General features: G+C 44.1%; 1 protein-coding gene across 1 annotated transcript in view; it reads left to right on the top strand.

The window, feature by feature from the left end:
- AOAH (acyloxyacyl hydrolase) overlaps nucleotides 1-23,123 on the top strand; it is an 86,435-nt gene that overhangs the window by 48,686 nt on the left and 14,626 nt on the right. Inside the window, exons 13-17 of the mRNA XM_050891947.1 lie at nucleotides 5,135-5,226; nucleotides 7,689-7,771; nucleotides 14,410-14,446; nucleotides 15,526-15,600; nucleotides 22,483-22,655. Of these exons, the coding sequence (XP_050747904.1) occupies nucleotides 5,135-5,226; nucleotides 7,689-7,771; nucleotides 14,410-14,446; nucleotides 15,526-15,600; nucleotides 22,483-22,655 (460 nt within the window). The remainder of the gene's footprint in view (nucleotides 1-5,134; nucleotides 5,227-7,688; nucleotides 7,772-14,409; nucleotides 14,447-15,525; nucleotides 15,601-22,482; nucleotides 22,656-23,123) is intronic.

Below are 23,123 nucleotides of genomic sequence, written 5' to 3'. Positions count from 1 at the left end.
TATACTTTATAAATTTTATATATTTCTTATTTATATTTATCCTTATACATGTTCACATATACAAGTGTTTACGTATACAAGTGTAAAGTAAAATTTACACTTGGTAACAATGCTGTGGGCCCTTCTGTTAAGCACCACAGCAGTGGCAACTGTTAATTCCTATTTTAGAGCTAATTAGGTGGGGAAATAATTTTTCAGGAGAGATGCTGAGAATTTAGTTAAGAGGCTCTGCAGAATGGTTGCTTTCCCTGATCATGCTGCGCATAGTCTACCATGCAAAGGAGCAGTAACAATGAGTAAGGGAAGAAACAGAATGTGAATGAGAAATTTCCTCAGTGAAGCAGGCTCAGGATGTCATTTGGGTAACCAGATGATTAGCACAGGGGTGACCAGATGGGTATTTGGGCTGAACAACTTTGGAATTCAGATGCCTGTGCCATCATCTCGAAGACCGTTGTTGGGAAGCTGTTATATACTGGATTTTGGATTTCCTGGTCTAATCGGGAACTTACTGCCCTCTTAGCATTGGCCTCTCAGAGGGTAATAACCCCCTGTGTAATCCAGTGCAGGGGGACATGCTTCTGTCATACATCCCATGTCAAGGAATGCATCAAGTTGTATCATTCACTTGTCCCATATCGAGTCGCCTAGTGCCTTCCTGATCTTCCTGTTTTCTTAAATCTAAAAGTGACCAAATGCGGAGACCTGAATCATGTTCCTCCATTCGTCAAGGAGGCTGTTTTGGCAAGGGGGAAATTGCAAGCACCTGAGTGTCAGCCTGCCCGCATGATGCAGCTGCTGACACTCCTGCCCATTTCATCTGTCACTGAGCTTGAGACATGCGCTATATCAGAGTGGGGACTCATGTTTTCCAGTGCTATTTCCAAAGCCTTTACCTAGGAGCCAGTCACAAATACAGTTATCATCCCTCTTAGAGTATGTTCTTCCCACAACGAGTGTACAGAGACAGTACTTGGTGTGGAAAACATCCATCACAAGGTGGACATGTCTTTGAAAGCTGTAGCTCAGGCATGTTATTTCTCCAGTTAAAAAAAATCCAAACCAACAAAAAACCCACCCCACCCTATGTAGCACTAGGGGAAGTCACAGGTACCTTGATTTTGAAGTTTCTGACCAACCTGGTACTGCTGAGTCCCGAAGTCTAACCTACAGGGATCTAGCTGAGGTACAGCAACACAGAGAAAATGATGCTGGGACCATCACTGAGGATACCTGCCTGCATGTTACTGCAGAGGCAGCTGAGCACATGGCTCTGTCCTTAACCTGCCATCGCTCCAGAAAATCCCCAAACACCCAGAGTACAATTACGGGAAGAGAATTATACAGCTGTAAGAGGGGGATGAGTCAACTTTATTTTGGCTTTCTGCTTGTCAACAGGGTTTGGGTTTGCCAGGCTTTTCTTCTTTTAAAAGGTTCAGCAAGAATTGAGCTGAATGTTCATTCCTTTGACCTGAAAATTTGGACACTAAAAATGAAGTGTAATGCAGTAGACATGCACTTTATGAGGTTTAGCAAAGCAGAACAAATACTGGTTTTTTTTCTGAGATGGATGGTTTTTGCGGAAAGCTAGTGTTGAAAACACTGGTGTGTCTAGCAACGGATATCGTGCTCCTGCTGCTCTGTCCATCTGCTTACAATTGACTTCCAAATAGCTACTAAATGCAGCATTTTTCTGGGATAGAAGCTTACTTTTAAATCTCATTTTAAAGACAATTTTATCTGGAGGTAAAAGCACTGTATTTATAAATGTGCTGGAAATGATACCCTTTCTAGAAAGATGCATTTTAAAACTCTTGGATCTCTATTTCATGCTGAAGAAAGAGAAAAATAAATCCCACATCTATCTGTAATCCAGTAAATATCTATTTGCCCACAAACTCAAGGGGTTCTCAGGTTTCATTAAAGTAACTGTTTCATACTATGTATTTCCTATTAAAAGAATTCAGCATTTCTTTAAATGCGGGTTCAGGATGTCCCAAACACTTATCCCACTGACTTCTTTTTTTACACCACTAGAAAAAACAGGAGTTTGATCTGTGAATATCTTATTAAAAACATTCTCTAGCTTCCCTCTAAATCCAGTGAATTGCAGGCAAGTTTCTCCAAGCTAGTATCATGATGACTAAGATGCTGCATTTTGGGGGAAATAAGGTAATAATTTTGCTAATTTCAAACCTATGTCCCTTGCAACTTTACAGAGTAGAAATGCCATACATGCTTTTTAAAAAGATAGGCTGTGCTTTCCTCAGGAGCGCTAAGGCTTGCTTATTTTTATATTTAGAATAAGAAAGTTGTCTGTGGTACTTAATGCTATCACAAAGATTTGAACAGCGTTGAAGTCAGTAAAAAAACAAATACCCAATTCCCCTTCAAATTAAGGGATACATCAGTGCTTTCAGGATTTCTGGGACTGGCATTTCTAAAGGCTTGTATGAGCGTTAGGTTTCCAATGCCCTTTTGTGTTCTGATTTTGAAAATCTCTTGCCGTAGCAACCCTGAACCTTCTTCCATTTAAGCACAGCTTGGCATGTGTGCACTTAGCATCAGCCATGGCTTTGGCTGCCCCATATTTCAAGGTAGGACACATCTAGGAGGTGAGGACGTTCCTTCAAAATGAGACCCTTCTAGAGCATCTCAGGCTAAAATATGGCATTTGAAGCTAGGCTGGAATAACTTTCTAATCATTCTCTGCTAAAATCTGGCAAGTAGGCTGAAGCATGGTTTCTCAGCCAGAATAGTCTAGAGGATGGCATTTAAACAAGGCTGTGTTCAGAAGAGTTTTAAGGTAAAAGACAACATAGATCCACCTCTAGAGTGGGACATACTTGCATCTGAGACTAAGCGAAACAGTCTGTTAGATCATGCTTTCCAAACTACATAGCTGCAGAGTTCAAGGTCTAGCATTCTTCTGAAATTTCCATTAACTACTCATCTTCACCCTTTGGTCCTGAAATATCTTCAAAAGTCTGGCTTTAAGTGCTTTGCTGGAACAGTGTCAATGCTAAACGTATATACAGTTTTCAAATGCAGCTATAATTCTGGGCTCAAGTGTTCCTTTCAAAACCAATTTGCAACTCAATTAGGTTCTGGCTACTTCATATTTAAGCTAAGTTTGCAGGGGAAAAAAAACCCAGTTAAAAATTATTGGGACTTGTCCAATGAAAATATTGTTTTGGAGTGCCAACGGGAAATAATAAGAGACTTGGTCATAGAAGGATTTGCTTTAAAAATATTTAAACATTTTTGGGCTCTTTTTATACTCTTATATGCTGTGAATTATAAGAGATCATATCTATATTTTGTTCTATGCTAAGTGATTATTTCAATATTTCTGTCACCTTTAATGCAAAGCTATGAGGAGGCAAATATTGCAAATGGCCAAGCCATACTGTACCCCTCCACTTCTGCTCATAGCTGTGCCTTTGGATTAAGTGCTTGTTTGCACACAAAACTATCAGATTTGAAGAAGGCAGATTTGGAAGTTCCCTCCAGTCTTAAAAAATAATAATTTTTATATATATATATGTAGATGTGTATACAGATATACACAAGGACACATATATATATATGTGAGAGAGAGAGAACCAACTGAAAGATAATTAAGCCAGACCCATTTTCACCTTGGTAACTAATGCAGATCTACTGTAAGTAGGTCAAATGTGCTGTTATATGCTTTAAACTGGCATCTGCTGTGCATTAGGCTGCTCAGAGCTTGGCTTCAGGATTTCTTCCCCCCCGCAACCCCCCTTTTCTTGCCTCTCCTTCCCTTTCCCTGCGTCTCCCCCCATCCTCTTACAGTCAAAACTCGTAGGCATATAAAATCATAGAATCATAGAATGGTTTGGGTTGGAAGGGACCTTAAAGGTCATTTAGTTCCAACCCCCCTGCCATGGGCAGGGACAACTTCCACTAGACCAGGTTGCTCAAAGCCCCATCCAACCTGGCCTTGAGCATAGCTTCCATTCACCTAAGCGACAGTTTTCTGACAATGAGGACTTGGTGGGGACTGCAAGATTTAGCTCTTCTGTGGCTCCTCAGCTACCTGGAGAAAGAATTACCCACCTGCTTGCTGTTTATAGCAGAGAGGGTTTAAGGAAACCCCACAATTGCTTGAAAAGGAAATGAAGCTAAGAAATCACACAGATTAAACCAGCCTGTAAGTTCTCTGATTTTATGTTTTGACCTTCTTTTGATTATTACCTTTTTCATTAGCAGTTTTTCAGTATGAGCACACTGGATTTATGCATTTGTCTTTGAGACCGTATCCCAGACTAGAAGAAGCTGAAAATTTACTCCATGTTCTCGTCCTTCTGAGGTGGTGCAATTTCTCGAGGCCATTTTTCTCGCCTTTCATGATTTTTGACACATTCAGAAATCAAAGTGGAAATGAACAGGGCACTGTGTTTTGAATGTGCAACATGGCTTGCATCTGCATAGAGGCTTTCGCAGAGGCAGTCACTTAAAAAAAGCGTTAGGGACTAACACCAGCAAAAGCAGAGAAGGGTAAAGGGTGTATCTCTTTGCATGGGAAGGTTATGGCAGACCATGTATTTTTCTCCCTGGTCCCTGCCGTGCTCACTGACTGTTGCTTCAGTGCCATCTGCGAAATTTGCAGTGAGGACCAGGCAGAGGCTTTTAGGGGGTCGGATGCTTGCAGTTCATCCTGCTGGAGAGGGCAAGGGAGCTTTGAGTGAATTTGACGTTATCCCTCTGCCATATACGCTGGAGACATCACACTGTCATCTCTTCCTGTGCCCAAGGAGACCCAGCTTTGGACGGGACGGATGCTGCAGCAAACAGCTGCCATCTTGGTGGTCTGCACCTGCGGTACGCGCTCCATGTCAGCAGGAGTTTTGGGTTCTTCCAGAATTAAAGGGTGCCAGGAGATGCAATTCAGATATCTCTTCTGCTTTTCCTTCCTCCATCTCTTGACATGCCCATCTTACAAGAGTCAACTTTTTAAGTACATATGTAAATAATTACTGCTACAGCTATAGATATAATTGCTGCTGTCCGGTTAATGCTCCAGCTAAGAAGTGCTCGAGTTTGCTGAAAGGATTTTTTGTCTGTGAGGGAGGGTGAAACTGTGTTGATTTAAAAATTTCTCTTTCAGAAATCGTTTGCTAATCTCCCAATGGCTTTCACCGACGAGCTTGACTGGCCCCAGTTCTCAGAGATCACTGGATTTCTGAACTCCACCATCGGGTAAGCCAACAGGTGGGGTAGCCAAGTCGTAGCAAGTCTCAAGGTCCCTCAAAGCACAGCAAGAAAGAAAACCCCAGTGCTTGAAAGGAAAGATAAAAATGCTAGTCAGCTCTGCTTCTGCTCTTCCTAAAATCAAGATCAACACTGGATCTATGGATTTTTAAAAATCTTTTAAATATATAGACAATGCACAATACTCTAGCCCAGTCTTCCTGAAATTTGAGGTAGGTTTTAGAGCTGGTCAAATTGTAATTTAGAAGGAGAAAAAAGCGAAGAAATAAAAACCAAACTCACTTTTTTCAAGCTGGACAAATGGTAATTTAGAAGGAGGAAAAAAAGTGAAGAAATAAAAACCAAACTAATTTTTTTCAAAATTCTGGGGCAGGGAGAAGGGGAGCATTGCTGAAACTAACAAAAATCAGCATTATCCTTTTCTTAGTTTTTTTTTCTCTTTCCCTCTTCCTCCTGTTTCCTTTTTGCTGCTGAATCAATGGAATAAATGATAACACCAGGGTTATTTCATGGTGTTCCCTTTTTTGGGGCAATCTTTCTTCCCCTTTTTTTTTTTACATTTAGAGGGAAGTAGCAAAAGAATAATTTGGAAGCGCCTGTGACCTAATTTGCTGTGTTACATTGGCTCATGTGGATGGGGAAGGATGCAGGGATAGACAGAAAAAAAGAAGTGTCTGCCAGAAGGGAAGGAAAATAAAGTCCAAACACAAAGAAAACACTTTGAAATGCCTGCAGTTTTAACTGTGAAGTTAAAAAAAATATTCATAATTTTATTAATCATCTTTCTGGCCAGCATTAAGAGGCCCTTGACTCCTGCCAGAGCTGAAGGATACAATCTTCAACAGTGCCTAGTCTGGCCTGAGTTTCAGATAATTTTTATTTTGTATGTCTAAGATAGGTCATGAATACAGTGAAATGCCAAACCAAGCATGAGTCAAGCCTAAAGAGACTCTCTACCAACAGAATTAAAAAGTTGGCAGAATATATTCTTTTCCAGGAAAAATATCTGTTGCACCATACACTTGTACTTTTTGCTTCCTTTTTTCTCCCTGTGTGAAAACCAGGCTCCCACCCTCAGCTACATTCACACAGTGTATGCTTTAAGGTGGTATACTACTTGACAAGCCAACAAAGAAGATCTATGCAGCCTCCTCATTCAGAGTCAGCAGCAAAACCGACCTTTAAAAATCTATTACAATGTCCAGCTACTCAATACACAGCATTTAACTGGGCTCCAAAGAATCTGAAGTTCACAAGTGATCAGAGCTTAGCATTGACCCTGAAGTTGTCAATGACAAGCCTTGGTTCAGTGTTCCATTTTTAATCTCTTTTTTAATCTCTTCCACGTCTGGAAGGAAAAAAAGAAGGACTGCTTGGGACTTCAAGGCATTTTTAGGGGAAGTAGCTCGAAATCCCGCACCACAATGACTAAGTGTGGCGGACATTGGTTGGCAACGTGCAGTGGGAGGCTCCCATTTACTCGGAGCCTGCGGAAATGGAGACACAAACTGATGCGGTCCATGCCCATCTTTCCCACGCCCTGATGGGTGAACAGGGACACAGCTTTTTAACTACTATCCTCCGATCGAGAAGGTCTGTTTGCTTCTCCTCGTCCACCCGCCTGCTATGCTGAAAACCAAAGAGCTCAGGCATTTCTTGTGTAGCCCATTGCATGGTGACCGGTTGATGTTATCATGCGTTTCTATGTAGGTAGTTAATTTTTATTGCTCGTTTCAAAACTTATCGTTGTCTTCTGTTTCTCTGCATTTGTCCAAGTTTGCTGTTCTTAAGCCATGGTATTTAAGTTATCTGATTCCTTTGATGTCTAAGTTCAAACACAAAATCAGCAGCCCTGATAGAGATGGCCATGTACTCATGGCTGGGAGCGTGGTCTTCTCATCAGCTTGCCTTTGGGCTCTTATCCTTTTCATTTGCATTTTCATTTTGCTCAACAGTGCAAAGCAAAGGAGAGAACTAATCACAATCAAGCATAACCTGTTTTCAGATCAATCCGTCCAAGATTTATGGCATTGGGAAATTAATGCCCTGACAATATTTCTTTTCTTTTATTTACTGTTCCATAACAACCAATTGAAAAGTCGATTAGTGAGCAATCAACAGGATTGTTTTGATAAATGATGTGTAACAAAAAGTTTTTTAAACACCTTATCTGAAAGACCAGGATAAAAGCATCCTGGATGGAACAAGTTCAAAGAAACTCTCCATCAATTCATAGTTTCTGAGAGGATATCTTGGCTTCCATTTTAGACCACCCTGTTCAAGATGAAAAAGATTTATGACCACAAAAAAGAGAGATGGAGAAACAGAAGTATATACATAACTCAGGCACAGAGTTGTTCAGAGACAAGAACATACTTCATTTTTAATATCAGCTGTGTTTTCATCAGTATCATATGAGTTTAGCAGCTTGCATTCTCAATTTATTTCAGTGGCTGGACAGACTCTCTGTATCTACGTTTACGCAGGAGAAATCGCTGTAATCACAGAGACTTACAGAACATTTCCCAAAATGGTACGTTAAGTTTTTTCACTTTTTTTTTAAACCTTACTAGTCTGATACTTGATGATACATTAATGAACATCTTTCAGAAACAAAAAGAAACCCCTCCCTATTTGCATGCATTTCTTATGGAAGAATAGAGAACAGCACTTATTTAACCGAGCATCTTTTCTTCTGGCTCTGAGTAGGGAGGTGTGTGGCTTGATCACTTTTATCCACACACTGACTAAGAATTTCCACTGGGCTAAAAACCAGTGTACCCCACTGTAACTCTATGGGGGTTCTTTTGAGCCATGGCCAAACGGGGGGATTTAGAGGGATGTCACTAGCAGTGATGGAGCTAAAAGGTCTGCCCTCCATCTCCTCCAGAGGCTGTGGCATGGTCCCCGCTTGTTTGCACCCCCCCTGCTCTGCACTCCCACGGGGGATGCCAGGAGGGCCCTACGCTGCACCCCACAGTAGCACGGGGGACTCACAGGGCTGCCACACTGGCAGGCAGAGTGGGCACAAAACAGTCATCAGTCTCACAGCAAGGGTGTCTGTGACGTCCTGTGACATCCTTTGGAGCTGGAGACCAGCAAACAGAAGTCCTCATGCAAAACTGGGGAGGTCAATGGTGCAGGCATCTTAATGTGCTCTTAGAACAGATTTTAAAGGAGTAGTCAAGGACACACAGGTAAACCGAAATTGGGACAAAACTTCACACTGTTAAGTTTTAATTAATTAATTAATTTTGTGAGGCTGGCTTAACATCTTCTTTCTGTGAAATAACACCCTGTGTTGCCAAGGTTATATGCAGCAGACCTAATCTACCTAGAATGGTACCTCACAGGAAAGGTTTGTATGCAGTGAAGAAGAGGAAGATTAATACAAGAAATAAGAGATGGGTAGAGAACCAGCTAAGCAGAGAAGAGCAGTGGGTTTGAGAGGGGAGCCGTGTCCCTCATGCATCTCTCCTGAGGCTAGTGCTGCTTAACATTTGGAGTGGTGACCTTAGAGCAAAGACCAAGGTGCATGCTTGACAGCATCTGTGAATGATGCAAAATTGCAAAGTATTAACCGTCCTGAAGTGGGCCACATCCTTACACAGCAATAATTTAGATGAGCTTGGGAACAGCAGTGACAGCAATTGCAGCAAATACAATTGTACAGAACATGCATGTCAGAGCTAATGACAAGACTTGTCTGTAAACTAGTGGCTCATCGGCCAGAGGTGGTGGAGGGAGAGAGGCATTGAGGTGCAAAGGAGAATTTCTAGGAACTGCTGGGAGTGCAGGATAGAGCTGGGAAGAGACTAAGGAGGTTGCAAGATGCACCATGCACAGCATTTTCTCTAGAGACAGGGAGACAGTCCTTCCTCATATAAGCCACTGATAAGACCTCAGAATTTGGTCCCCTTTGCCCAGGGAGGACTGACTTTGGTGGGAATAGATACAGAGAAGGGCTTTGGGGAAGATTAGGGCAATGGAGACTTCTGAAGGGCTGTTAAGACACCTTGGCAACTGAGCAAAGCAAAAATTAAAAGCAATTACGATTTTGAATGCTTTTGAGGCATAAACACCACAGAGTGGGAAGAATGGTTTAAGCTGAAGGATAGTTCTGGTACAAGAACATGGGTTTTCATTAATCCTACCTCTGTTTGGAGGGGAAATTTAAAAAAAGGTTACTATCAAGGAATGAAAACCTAGAAAAGCCCTCAAAATGGAGGAGTGGGGGCAAAAAAGAAACCCTGAGTTGTTTCAAGACAGAGTTTGATTAAATTTGTCAAAGGGGTTGTATGAAGGGATGACAGTAATCTCCCTTAGAAATTAAGGTTTATGATGTGAGCTTTTGTGTGTTGGATTAGGTGATGTCCCCAACAGCAGGTTTAAAAGATACTTGATTATTCTGTGATTATCACATTGTGTTTCTATGGTATTTAATTAATTTTCATGCTTCAGAAAACTGAGTGCAGAAGCTCGGGAAAATTTATTCTCCTCGGGTAGATAATTTAGCTTTATGGGATGCTCTTCCTCTCCAACAGATGAGTCATGTTGGCTGCAAGTGAGGAGCACTGCTGCCCCTACTGCTGCTTAGAAACTTGTTAAATGCTTGGGATTTCCTGTAAGATTTAGGATCAGAAAGGGTCTGCCTCAGCCCTCCACCTCCAACAGACAGAGATCTTTCTCACCAGGCAGAAGAGGTTGCACACACAGGTAGCGTGATGCAAAGGTCACTTCCAGGCTCAGGCGGGCATTTTCGCCTAAAAAATTGCCTTCTGGTGCCAGCACCGATACCACTGGCAATGCCTCTCATACGCCTTCCTCCTTCCTGTGGCACACATGGTGCTCCTGAAGCTTTGGGTCTTCTGCACAAGTGTTTTACAATGTGTTTGGTGTCGTGGGTCAGGCGCTTCTGACTTTCTCATCTGTAAGTCGCAGGGCACTAGAGTTGGTGGCTCCCATTATTGCAGTCCCTCAGATGTGCTTCTGGTGAGAGAATTAAAAAAAGGCCAAACTAGATAGTCAATGGATGACTACGTGTCAATGGTTCTTCTCATTTATATCCAGTTCATCTCAGTACCTGATACCCTATTACCTTGTTCTGCTCTCTTTACGTTAACGGGGCTTGTACTTTCTGTCATTCCTTTTCCCCAATTCCCTCCTAGACTTTAAAAAAAAAAATCTCTCACTGTGTGCATCATTCCTTTTTCTCTCCACTTCACGTATCTCCTTTCCGCTTACACTACAGACACCTGCAGGATATAAAAGGAGGTGAGCCTGTGTCAGGGCAAAAGACTCTGAAGAAAATTGAGAAGGGAATTTAAAAAAGGGAAAAATTACAAGTAATAGAAAAATCCCGGGATATCTTCCCACGGTATCTTCTCTTAATCATCACACTGACACCGCATTGTAAAGGTTTGCTTTCATTGCCTTATTTAGTGTAATAGTTTTCCCGAATGGGAGGACTTAAATGGCCGCTCTCAGTGTCAGTAAAGCAAAAGGCTGGCCACCAACCTGACCTAGCCCCACCTGGGACAACTTAACCTTCCTCTGAAAATGATGCTTCACAGCCCCACATATATACAGTGAGAGGACGAGACACTAGAGATGCGGTTCTGATGGGGGAGGTGTGCAGCCGAGAGCCAGAGCCCAGGGGTGGCAAGCCAAACTGGGGACTGAGAGCAATGCTCATCTCCAGCCCCCCTACAGAAGCACCAGCACTGTGTCAGAGCTCAGCAAGGAGGGACTTTCCCCCATTGCCCTTCTCGGGACATGCATCTTCACCCTGGAGGAAGGCTTCCCCCACCTCCGTGCTAGCGGGATTTCTGCCTTCCCTTTCTTAAAAAATCCCATTATCCCCTGGAAATGGTGGAACCTTCCATCCTCTGCAGCTGACTGTGGGGTAGGGTGCTCAGCCACGGCCAAGGAGGTTGCCCCTCAGCTCTTGGTGTATGTTACCCATGGCCCATGAATATATTCACATCAGAATTGCTGACGTTCATTTTCGGTGACCAGCTTTGCTCACTGGGCACCCCACAAGCTGCTTGGTATATGAGATATAGGTTAATAATTCTTAACAAATCTGTTCTATGCCACCGGTACTGCTTTCAGCTTGTGGTTGCACAACAAGCAGCTCACAGTCCTAATCAATGGTTTCCATCAAAGTGGCTTGCTGAACAGTTTTCTACAGATAATTTTTATTCGTTCATTGTTTTCAATATGGTTTTGGTGTCTTGCCTTCCGGCAGCTTCACACAGGTTTGTAGGCCATGTGCTATTTCTGGTTTTTGACTGGGTGAGTGGGATCCTCAGGTGTGAGGCCCGGGCATGGATGCTCAGGTGTGGAGTCAGAAAGTTCTTCTAAATGTTCTCCAGCACTTGTTGAAGATCCCTTGTTTTGACGGAAGCATCCTGATAGTAAAATTGGTTGCTAAAATATTTAAAAAAATTGTTAGATAAACACAGGGAAAGTGAATACCCTCAGAATTTCTAAATAATTACAGAACAATCTTGCAATTGTCATCCATGTTTTGCATTAGATACTTGGATAATGTATGCTATTTCAAAACACAGGTATTGTGTATTCCTTTGCCATTTGTAGTCTGATCTGTCTCTTTGGGATTCTTGCCTTTGACCGGAAAAATTAGGCCTTGTTAACACATGCTGTGGCTCACTGAGCTGTCAAGCACCAGGTATCTCAAATTGGCTTCAAAACCAGTTGAGAAATAATAATTTCTTATTTTTTTGCTTTGTCTGTCTTGGAAATTCTAGTCCACCTGGAGTTCATTTGGGGAAAACCAGAGACTTTTTTCTTTGCACCATTACATTTCCAATTGCTTTTACAGCATAAGGGAGCAAAAGATTAGAAGTCAATAAGCCATCCTTGTCCACGCAGCACTTCTGGTGCTCTCTGGACCCAGGCTCTTTCAGTGCACATTAGTGCTGCTCCTTGTCAGCCACACAAGGTCTAAGAGCAAGAAAATCAAGAAGTGCAGCTCAAGTATTCCAAGGTTTATGAAATTTGGGGTTGCTCACAAGCGGAAGCAAACCCAACCCTGACTCCTCAACCAAAACTAAAAAACCCCACCAGTCTGAAAATGTTTGGAAAGCAACAGAGAGGGAGGCAGGAGAGATCCAGGAATAGCTGCCAGGACATTCAACAGAGTAAGGGTAACTGTTCTGCCTCATGTATTTTTCTCTCTTGAATGTTTTCATCACTGATTGCATCCTATATCACAGAAACTTCCTTGAAGACTCAATTTACCCATGAAAACAGTTCTCTAAAAAAACCCCTTCATTTTCTTGATGTTTTTACTTGATTTGTAACTGTGCTAATGCTTTCCACAGAGCTGCTTATAACTACCTACGCTTGTGGAGGTAATACATACCCACGAACAGCTTCTTACTTTTTTGTAAATACATTTTTAATTTCTAGAGATCCCTATAGTTTATTTGTGCTGGAGCTGCAGCCCCAGTCTGGGGAGCCATGTGGCAGAATGGCTTAACAGAGGGGTGTTGAACTCTAGCTGAAAGAAGGGCTATTAAACAGAAAAAAAATCAACTGGCGGTAGTTATGTTCCAAGCCATATTCTCTAAGGATTTTGTGGGGCTCTTATTCTGCTGAAAAGAGCTTCTCAACAGAAGGGCTGAATTTTGAATGGACCAGCAACCCTCAGGAGAGAAGCAGCAGATAGGTGTATTAATTTTTAGCTTGGAAGAACTGGATTATTTAAAACATAAAGTGTTCCTTGATATATGCGGTTGGCATCACTGTGAGTGATAATAACAAAGGTACCACTATTAAAATGCAAAGTGTATTATTGCTACCTTAGGGGTTTATCTCTTAGATCTTTCCCCTGTACCAATCCAGCGGGGATTTAATGATGTTCTGTCCACAAGTTTCTCCCCAAGAGCTGCGGGGAGGACGGGATTTGCTCCTCAAAGCAAGCTTCAGAGGCACAATGCAGAAAAGAGGAGATGAGAGAGAGACCAGGGAGGAGCTGAGCAAAGAATAGAGGGAGTATAATACAAGAGGAGAAAGAGCAAGAAAAAGAGAGAAAAAATACTGCAAAATAAAAGCAAGTACAACCTGTAGGGCCTGCTTCTCTGAAGTTTATGTTTTTGTACGTTGCTGTGAGGTGAGCTTCTTGCAATTACAGTCCTAGTCTAATCTTGAACAAAGCATAAAGCCTTTTTTGGCTCCTCATTTGCTATCACTCTTGCACTGCAGGGGATGGAGTTTGATTTGTGAGCTGTGGATAGTTGGGATGTATATGCATAGCCTTTAAAGACCTGCTAGTAAGTTCTATGCATAAAAACTTTCCTAATTGGGAATGCTTTTCTCATTCAAGAAATAAATGAAAGATTATAGATGCTCACAGATGCTTAGGTGTAGCTAGCTCTTTTCCTGGAGGAGGAAAGATTTGCATCCAACCATTTGGGTGAATTGCCATTGAAATGCAGAGCTTCTCAGGAGGGGTGCAGCTGGCCTAATACTATTTTTCGTAAGTCTGCCACTCGTGGGGAGAGCAATGCAGATGCCCAAACGTTGGTGTCTAGTGCTATTTAAGATGCTTTACAGTATCTTTCCCACCTCCAGCTGCCTCTCCAGAAGTGCACAATCTCTCAGGCATCCTGTGTTGTATCTGCCAGCCCTGCTGCAGGTGTCTTGGATACTCTGGGATGTCAAAAATGGCACTTGGTGCCTATGTTTAGGACCTGAATCAGTCCCAACATGGTGTAGCTGTGAGACGCTTACTCTCTCAGAAGAGTGAGAACAGTTCCCTTTGCAATTTATAGGGAAAGTTAAAAGTAGATCGGCTGTTGACAAGTCAGGTTGGCTGGTTTACAAGAGACTACTATGTTCAACAGATGGGAAGAAGCTGCCAGATCTGGATTAAAAGCCAGATCCAAACAACCCAGCACTTAAAAGTATTTGATTTTCTACAGTGTGAAGTGTGGGACTCAGGTAAGAGGCGGCAGGTCTCTGAATATAGCTTTACTTCCTAATGCTGGCACCCAAAAAAGTTACAGAGATGACTTGTTGTTCCATTTTTATTTTTAATGCTTCTAGATTCTTGGAAATATACAATGAAACTGGGTTTTGCACTTCACTTTGTCACTATAATGATGTTGTACTATTTCTCTTATTCCCACTACGTGTGATCAGGTGGTTCTTCAGGAAACCTCCTCTATTTAATAAAAAGGTGAGTGTTTAATGGGATTCAAATGCTGACTGGGCGTACAGAAGCATTGTTGGAGTCCTACTTCTTCGAAAGAAACAAGCAAAACACTGTAAGGAATGTATTATCCACAAATGTCTTAAAAATCACAGCTTTCCTTGACCACTGTGCTCTGAAGTGCTGGCTGTTTCTTCTCTGGTATAAACATTCATCAACAGAAGAAAAAACTGTTTTAAAGTGTGGATGTCACCATCTCCAGGGCCTTGATCTTGGCCCAGTTAAGCCAACGGAGCATTTCCAGTGATTTTAGGGAAGAGACTAAGCCTTTCCCTAAATCTGTGCTTTGTGTCTCCCTAACTTGCATGACTCCTGATTTGTAGCAATGTAGGTAGGCACAAGCCGGTCCACTGTGTTATCTGCATATGGATATGATTGAGTAGGTACTGGATAGTGAGAGGCAGCAACTACCCTTTTCAGATTAATTTGGGTGGGCTGTGGGGCAGTTGGGTTTGGTTTAGTTTGCTTGATGCTGATGTAATTCACATACTAAGGGATTTATTGTTCTCTCCTCCAAAAAAAGTAGTAATGAATCCCTGCCCTCTAGCACTGAACTTCAAACCACATCCTGACTTGATCTTGAGCCCAATCCTACACATGAAGTTAGTTGTCAGCCAAACTAAGTTTGGCCAAACTAAGTCTTGTCAGCCAAAGTTGTCAGCCAAACTAAGTCTTCCTTTCCCATCTCTGATTAAAAACTTCCCATCTTGATTCATGTCTTTTCCCCAAAATGAAGCTACTTGATTTCGCTTCTGAATAATACAAAGAAGATAGAAAGCCAGCAGGAAAAACAGTGAAAAAGACAAGTCCACAAGGGGCAAAAGGGAGAAGTGAAAAAAACCTGTATTTAAGAAACTTTAACAAAATATAAAACTATAGTGAAAAAAAATAAAAAAACCCTCTCCCAAATGTAGAAGCATAGCCATCTGAGCATTGGCCAAATCTAAACAGGCTACTTCCAAATGTGATCTCATACAAGCATGGTGTATGATTCAGACACTGAGAACGTATTTCCCCATTAATACAGCTATGTATTTATCTTATAGCTTGGCCAGAAACCAGCTGTTGGACAATCCAGCCATAGTTGTCTACGCTACAATTGGGAATGATGTCTGCAATGGGTAAGGTGTAAACCGAATTAACATTTCATAAATTTGACTTCTTTAGAGTACTGCTGGCTGCTTGGACATTTATGTCTCATTGCTTTGTGCTTCCCCGTGATGACATTTTTCTTTGCTATTGGTCTGTGCTTCATTCTTATTTTTCTGCTGAAAATATTGGTTGTTGCCTTACCTGTATTTGTCATAGCCACCTACCAGTCCTCATTCAGAGCTTGTCTGTCTTTCTTCTACAAGTCTGTGATAAAGTGACCAATGGCATGTCTGAAGTAGAGTATTTCTAACCTAGCAGATGAAATGAAGTATAACAACAACAGGAGGGGAAAAAAAGAGTTTAAAAGCGTGTATATCTGTCTTACCCAGTGTGTCACCTCCTGTCAGGAGGTAGAGCGTGACTGGTTTACCTTTTCTGAAGAATGACAACGTAGTCCCCTGTCAAGGTCTGTTTTCACCCTGCCTCTGCTGCACGCTGCCTGCAGTCTTTGCTGTGCTCTCCTGACAAGGTGTTTTGTCTTTCTGGCTTTACTCGCGTTATAACCTCAGCAGGATAATGAACTGAAGCTTTCAAAACTAATAGTTCTGGCATTATCCATCAGCAATGCTCACAGGGACTCCAAGAGGTGACTAGTTGGATGCTTCCCTTCCTCCCGGTAGTGGGAAGGCAGAAAACACCTTGCAACCAGGCCAATGCACACCACATCCATACCGCAGTTTTGGTTTTGCAGGTGGTCCAAGTGCTGTTCTTAGTGTAACTATTTTCACCATGATGAATCTTCAGGTTTTCTTTTAAGCGGAAGAAAAAAATCTGACTTATGCCGAGACTTTCAAAACACTCATTTTAATAAAGGATGCAAGCTCAGCTAAGTCCGCTTCCAAAGCTTTTGAAAAGTCTCACTTGCAGGTTGTATAATGAAGTTGGAGCTATTATGCAGGCTGCCAGACTTTGCCATTAAAATATCCTGGGTTTGGTATCCTAAAACTTTGCTTAACAGCAAGTGCTTGGATTGAAACTTTGCACGTTGGGTGTTGTGCTCCAGACGGGGACAGCCAAAGGCCAGGCAGGGCTTTCCCTGCCACTGCAGCACCTGGGAGCCCTCAGCCGGGGCAGAAGTGGGACCACAAGGGCCACCTTTTAGGTCCTTCCCTGGCACCACCATCTCCCTGGCCACATGCGGGCAGCACACAGAAATAACCTCCCATGAAACCTTCACCCTTGGCATCTCCCTCTGGTGCTCGTGCTCTCTCTGTGCCCCTGCCCAGAACTGCCAAATCTGCCCTCAGCACCACCCTCCTGTTACGGGAAGGACGCATAAACCCTCAAAAGTAACGCCACCACCCTTTGACTGAGTGGGAAAAGCAGTCACAGTCACTCCTGCTACTTGCTGACAAGACTGTCTTGGGCATCTGTTTATTGAGAAGCTTATGGAGGTGTCATTAAAACCACCCCCAGGATGATGAGCTCCCCCCGCCCCCCAATAGCGCCTTCGCTGAAGTCCATGGCTCCTGCCGCAGAGATTTTCAGGGTGTCTTCTCCCAGACTTGGCCCAGGCTCTGTTGTGTACATATTTCAATTCTGCTGTTTCACTGCCTTTGCTAAAAGCACCTTTTTCCTTTGTTTTATTCCTCATTCTGCATGTTAGTCCTTTCACTTCCCCTGTCTCTAACACTGCTTTCTATTCTTGCCTCAAGTAAAAAGAAGTTTTCCACAAATTGAAACCATTTTGGCCTTGCCTCACCCATTTTTATGTTCCAAACGAGTATTTATTACTTGAAACTCTGCTGTCTTTTTATCCCAGCGTCCATTACCTGGCAGAGACACTTTTGTCTGCTCAAATTCTCTCTACTGTCTGTTTTCTTCCAAAACATTTGCAGCATCAGAAGAGGCTAATCAGTCTGTAGTGATCCCTGTGACTCCAGCAAGGAAAGATGCTGCAGCTTCTGTAGCAACAAGCTGTTTCCATGCTGTTTCCATCGAGTGGGATGTACAGCGGAGAGAGATTTTTTCAGCATCCGGTCACTGTGTGTAGCTGCCCTGGCTCTGATGTACCCACAGAGGTTACGAAGGATGCGGAGCATCCGATGGTCTTGACTTCAAACCTAGGGCTTGACAAATAAAAACCTCTTCAAGGACAGCTTTAAACTGCAGTAATAGAGCCTTTCTGGCCTTATCCTGTGATTTACCTTCAAAAGAGAGCAGTGTGCTGAGCACACCGGAGACACAGCTCTTAGCCACATTTAACATTTTTAAAATGCCAATATTTCATCCCATGCGAAGAGCAGGGCAATAAGTAATAGGGATGTTTGTAGAGGAGAAAGATAATGAAATTGGCAGCCTGTGTCACACGTTCCCAGTAGTCTCCACGCTGTGGTGTCCAAACAGGGGGGCTGGTTAGAAAAATAAAGACAGATGGCAATGGTATCTCTCAGCCCACTGAGGTGTAAATGTGGGACACACAGACCTGGAACAAAAAAAATTTAGACAAGAAAATAATGAGCACCAGCAGTCTCAAATGCTGTACAATTATTGCACGTATTAGTTGTGTTTGGGGTAAGGCACCATTTCTCCAGCCTCTCTTTCCCAGCTTTGCCGTTACGGCATCTGCAACGAACAGAAAGGTGACAGCAGCAAAGCGGGGTGAGCAGGCAGCCACCGGGAAGGGAACTTGTACAAAGCAGCACCGGCACCAGCGAGAGCATAACGCTCCCTTATTGTAAGGCCACCGTCACCAAAGCGCTGCTGCACCCCTCCGACCCTAAAAATAGTATGTGAGCATGCAACACCTCTAGCCCTTGTGTCTCGGGCATACCACCCCTCTGCAGCGAGCTGGAGCTGAACTCCTGCACTGTGGATCCAGCTCTGCATGTACGTGCATGTGGCATGTGTGAGCGTGTGCATGTGGTGTGCTTGCTCACCAGCTGGCCCTGTATGCCAGTGGCCCAAACCCCGGGCATGTAACAGCACGTGGCTGGAAAGCAGACATATGGCCGAAACATTGGCTAGGGGGATATTTATTTGGGTTGGGGTCATGGGGACAGGGGAACTGCTGCCCTGCAGGACATGGCAAGCCAGGCCCACAAACCGTGTGCAGGAGGGTGGAGAGCTGTGTTTGGACTGTGCCAGACCCTGTTATAAGGGACTGGAAGAGGTCTCTGTGGCAGAGGAGAGCTGGAAAAGCTTCGCACAGATTGCACGAGGCTGTCTGGTCCCTCTGTGTTATATGTGTGCACAGGTAGGGTACCCGTGGTGTTAGGACACCCAGGAGCTGTGTGCACGTCCAAGGATATTACTGAGTATTTGTGTATTGTAGAGGGGCAGGGAGAGCTCCCTAAAATACCCAAATCCAATGCAGCAAGAAACCTAACATTAACATCCGCTTGCTATGCTCTGACACCATGAATCGTGGCCAACATCAGCTTCCAGAGGTCCCAGGTGGGCAGAGGCTATCACTGGCTGCTGCCTCCCAGGGGGACCGTGTGAGGGTACCACAACAGTCCCTGGTGCTCACCCAGGCACCTTGAAGTCCTTATGGCAGAGCCCAAAATGAACAAGCCTACAGGATGGCTTGCTTCTCAGTTGGTTTTAATTTCATAGCCTGGCACGGAAAGGAAACGTGAAGAAATGCACTGAAATGTCTGCATGAATTCAGCGGAGAATGACAAGAGAAAGTGGAGTTATGGATGTCACATTAATTTTGGCTCACACTGACGTGTTTACTTGCGGTAGAGGCCTTACATCAGAGCAGTATTTTGAAATCAAGTGCTGCAACACCTGTAGGCGAAATGAAGTAATTTAAGGGCAAAACCACTGTCTTATCTCAAAAGTACCTTGCTTGGGTGGCTGTCACGAGGATAAGCCTGAATCTTAATGCTGTTTTTCAGTTCTCCCTAACCAGAAAGTCTCAAACGCTTCAGCAGCACATACTGCATTAAGATAAATTTCTGGGTCCAGGGAACTCATCTAATTATTATTTTGTGTGCAAAATGCAGCCCATTGAAGAATCCCAAATCCTTGCTAGGGAACGCAGTTCTCCCACATGAGACTCAGCGCATAGCCCTCCCCACCCCCGAGCACAAACATTTCTAATGCCTCGAGACAGAACAACAATGCTTTTGAAAGCTCCTGCTTCTATGGTGTTCACTGACAAGAAATCCTACCTGATTCCCCAGCAGCTCGCTCAGCACTGCAAGCGTCAGGTTTGCCCTTCTCTTACCCCTGGGAAGTCATGAAAGAGATTAAAGGACTTTCCCAGGTAAAGGACCTGGATGGAGCCTCCTGGCTGCTAAGCTGGTCGCTTCCCTACAAGCCCATGAGGAGAAAATATTAAAAGAGTAAGGATGGACGTTAGTGCAACCTTATGCACTACTTGGAAGGACATCCCCTGTCTTTCTTCTTGAGCAACGAGATTAGCTCCTCAGCAGGTGTTGAGGCTTTCTCTCTGAAAGCCTTGGTCCAGCTGAGCTGCGCCACCAAGGCAGGACCAAAACTGTCATGAGAGCCTGCTTCCCAAGGTGCACGGTCCATGCCATGCACGGCCGCACATGTTGATGTGCTCCAAATCCCAGCTGTGGTGCCCTTGCTGCTATTTCTGGGGGCTCTTTTAAGAGCTCATGTTGTAAATGCATGTCCTTATTGTCTTTCCAAATTCAAAAAAGGCAACTTATGGATTTACATGCTCTGTTCCATGTGCCCCAAGGGGGCCCAGGCCACCCTGGAGCTGCATGGGGTTTGTGGAAGCATGCAGTGGCATCCTTCTTTCCATCCCACTGACTCTTTGCTCTGAGAGAGGGCAATGAGACATCTCCAGACAATGAGAGGCTTTTACCCAGAGCTGATCCTGCTCTGCCTCCCAGGCATTGCCAGAGCGGGGCCTCGCAGAGCTGGGGTCTCCCCCATGCCAGAGACCCATGGATCCTCTCTTGCTGGGATGGGACAGTCTCCTCGGGGATGTGTTCACCTGCTGGCTCATAGCCCCTGTTACGGACACGTACACCATGAGAATGTGGCGATAGCTCTCAGGGGGAGAGCAGGTGAACGCTTTTTCTGTAATAAAGTGGTTGTTTTAGTAACATAACTAGAGCAGTGTTCTCTAGGCAGCCTGGGGTGGTTTTGCTTGTTTGCTTTTCTTATATAAGTTGAAATTTATTTCAACTTCAGGATTTCCGCCCCCCCTCCCCGCGGCATTTACAGCTAAATTCAAGAGGGGAAGGATAAACCTGAGCATGGGACTCTGGCTTGAAGAGGTTCAGGCCTGCCAGTGAGCCACAAAACGTGGGCGTTCAGTCCATGTGCGACACTGACACAGCTCCCGTACCCTAATGAACATTTCTGAGGACTTTTTTATCTTAAATACCTCCTCCCTCCAGCCTCCTCCTCCTCCTTCCAGTCTCTCATGTTTGTCCAGACCCCTCGCTGGTCTCCTGCCCTCCTGCAGAGCTGTAGTAAGAGGTGTAGGACACATGAGAGACAAAGCTACCTTAGATATTTCTACCTGGCATAATCAAAGAGCGTGTGGAATGTAAGCTACATGCAGCAACCCATGCCCTTCTTTCACCCATCTGTAAGGCATCCCACACCCTGAAGCTGTGTGTGTGGAGCAGCATAATTTCCCCCGGTTCAGAGCTGAACCATGGAGGCTCTTAACCATGTTGCAGCAGCACCCTGCATCCCCTTAGGGCAACGGATCCTTTTTCTGCTGAAACTTGAGGTAGAAATTAGATCAGTCAAATGTCAGTCGCAGACTGGAGTTTGATAAGTACACCAAGATCAGTGTCTTTGCAGTCACCAGAAGTAGTAAGGACTACAGCTCGGCAAGTTTCTGGGTGTATATCAAGTGGCTTAAGATGCTCTGCAACAGCTACAAAGAGCGAGGCGCCAGGGTTACTGGAGTAGTTTTACACGGATTTTTAACACCACAGGAAACCAATGTGGTCATAGTCTGCTTCATGGCTCTGATTTGCCTCTCTGCACTGTAAATAAAGACTAACTCATCCGCAAACTATGGAATAAAACCAGCAGGAGAGCTAAGGCTTTTTTCTTTACGGAGATGTGCTGGGCCTGGCTAGGACAGAGTTAATTTTCTTCATAGCAGCTCCTATGGTGCTGTGCTATCACGCGATGGTGCATGATTTTTGACCAAAACAATAACACACTTTTTCAGCTGTTGCTGAGCACTGCTTGCACAGCGTAGGGGCCTTCTCTGTTTCTCAGTTTGCCTCCCCAGTGTATAAATTGGGAGTGCACAAGAGGTTGGGAGGGGACAAAACCAGGCAGATGACCCAAACTGACTGAAACGATAGTCCATGCCATGTAACGTCATGCTCAGCAATAAAAAAGGAGAGGAGGGGATTTTAGGGGGATTAGCCATCTTTTGCTCAGGAACTGGCTGGGCATCAGTCCGCCCATGGGAGTTGATGAGTGATTGCCTTTGCATCACTTCTTTTGCTTGCTTTCTCTCTTCTTCTACTTCTCCTTCACTTATTGAACAATAACTTTTTTATCTTGATCCCCAAGTTTTCTTGCTTTTACTTTTCCTTTCCTCTTCCCCCGTCTCACTGGGGGTGGGGGGGAAGCAAGCGAGAGGCTGTGTGATGCTTAGCTACCCACCGGGGTTAACCCACAACAGGAGGCCACTCTATAAAAAAGGGGTGCGTCTGTCTGTTTTTAGCAGGGAGAAGGGTTACACTGAGGAAGATTTCTATAGCACTTCTGATTTAGGCAATAACAATGAGAGACTAAAGCACATATAGCATCATTTTTATAAGGTCTTATTTAGCTAACTTAATGTGGAAGAACAGCAAAGAAGAAAATTCCACTGTTTCAGGTGCCTTTTGGGGGGCACAGTATTACCTGACACAATGTCCTGTTGGCATCCTCTTCTTCTGCAGGAACCGTGACACGCTGGCTCACATGACTACACCCAAAGAAATGCTCTCCAACGTGGTGCAAGCTCTGCGATACCTGGACTCCAGTCTTCCAAATGGCAGCCACGTGATTTTAACGGGCTTGGTAGATGGCCGCTTTCTCTGGGATAACCTGCATGACAGATACCATCCTCTAGGTAAATATGAGATGTTGTGGGGTTCCTCCTGGTTATCTGCCTGCTTGTGTTGCCTTCTCTCCCTCAATAATTTATGAATCTATTGACAATTTTGAGCAAACCTGACAGAGTGGAGGAGATCTGAGAAATATGAGACAGATATTGGCTCCGCAGTAGAAGTAGGAGAGTCAGCTTACTAGCCCCAGTGCAGGACAGGGCAGCTAGAGGGCAGACCCCTATCCTGCCTGGTTCCCCCACCAGCAGGACCCACTCAGCTACAATCCAGGCTCAACACATGCTGTGGATGTGGAAGCAAGCTGTTCTGCCTCAGCCTTGGCCCAAAATTGTGGCCGGCCTGCCTGCACTTCATCCTGGTTGTTGTTACAGGTGGAGCTGGACACTTGGTGAACACCTCCACTCACTGACTGGTGGATGTCTTGGTAAAACTGGATGTGGACCAGGACAGAAGATTAAAAGTCAAGGGTTTGC

This window comes from Gymnogyps californianus, chromosome 2, assembly GCF_018139145.2.
Source record: "Gymnogyps californianus isolate 813 chromosome 2, ASM1813914v2, whole genome shotgun sequence".
NCBI lineage: Eukaryota > Metazoa > Chordata > Aves > Accipitriformes > Cathartidae > Gymnogyps > Gymnogyps californianus.
The sequence above is the reverse complement of the archived record's forward strand: the minus strand, read 5'-3'. Positions and strand labels throughout refer to the sequence as shown.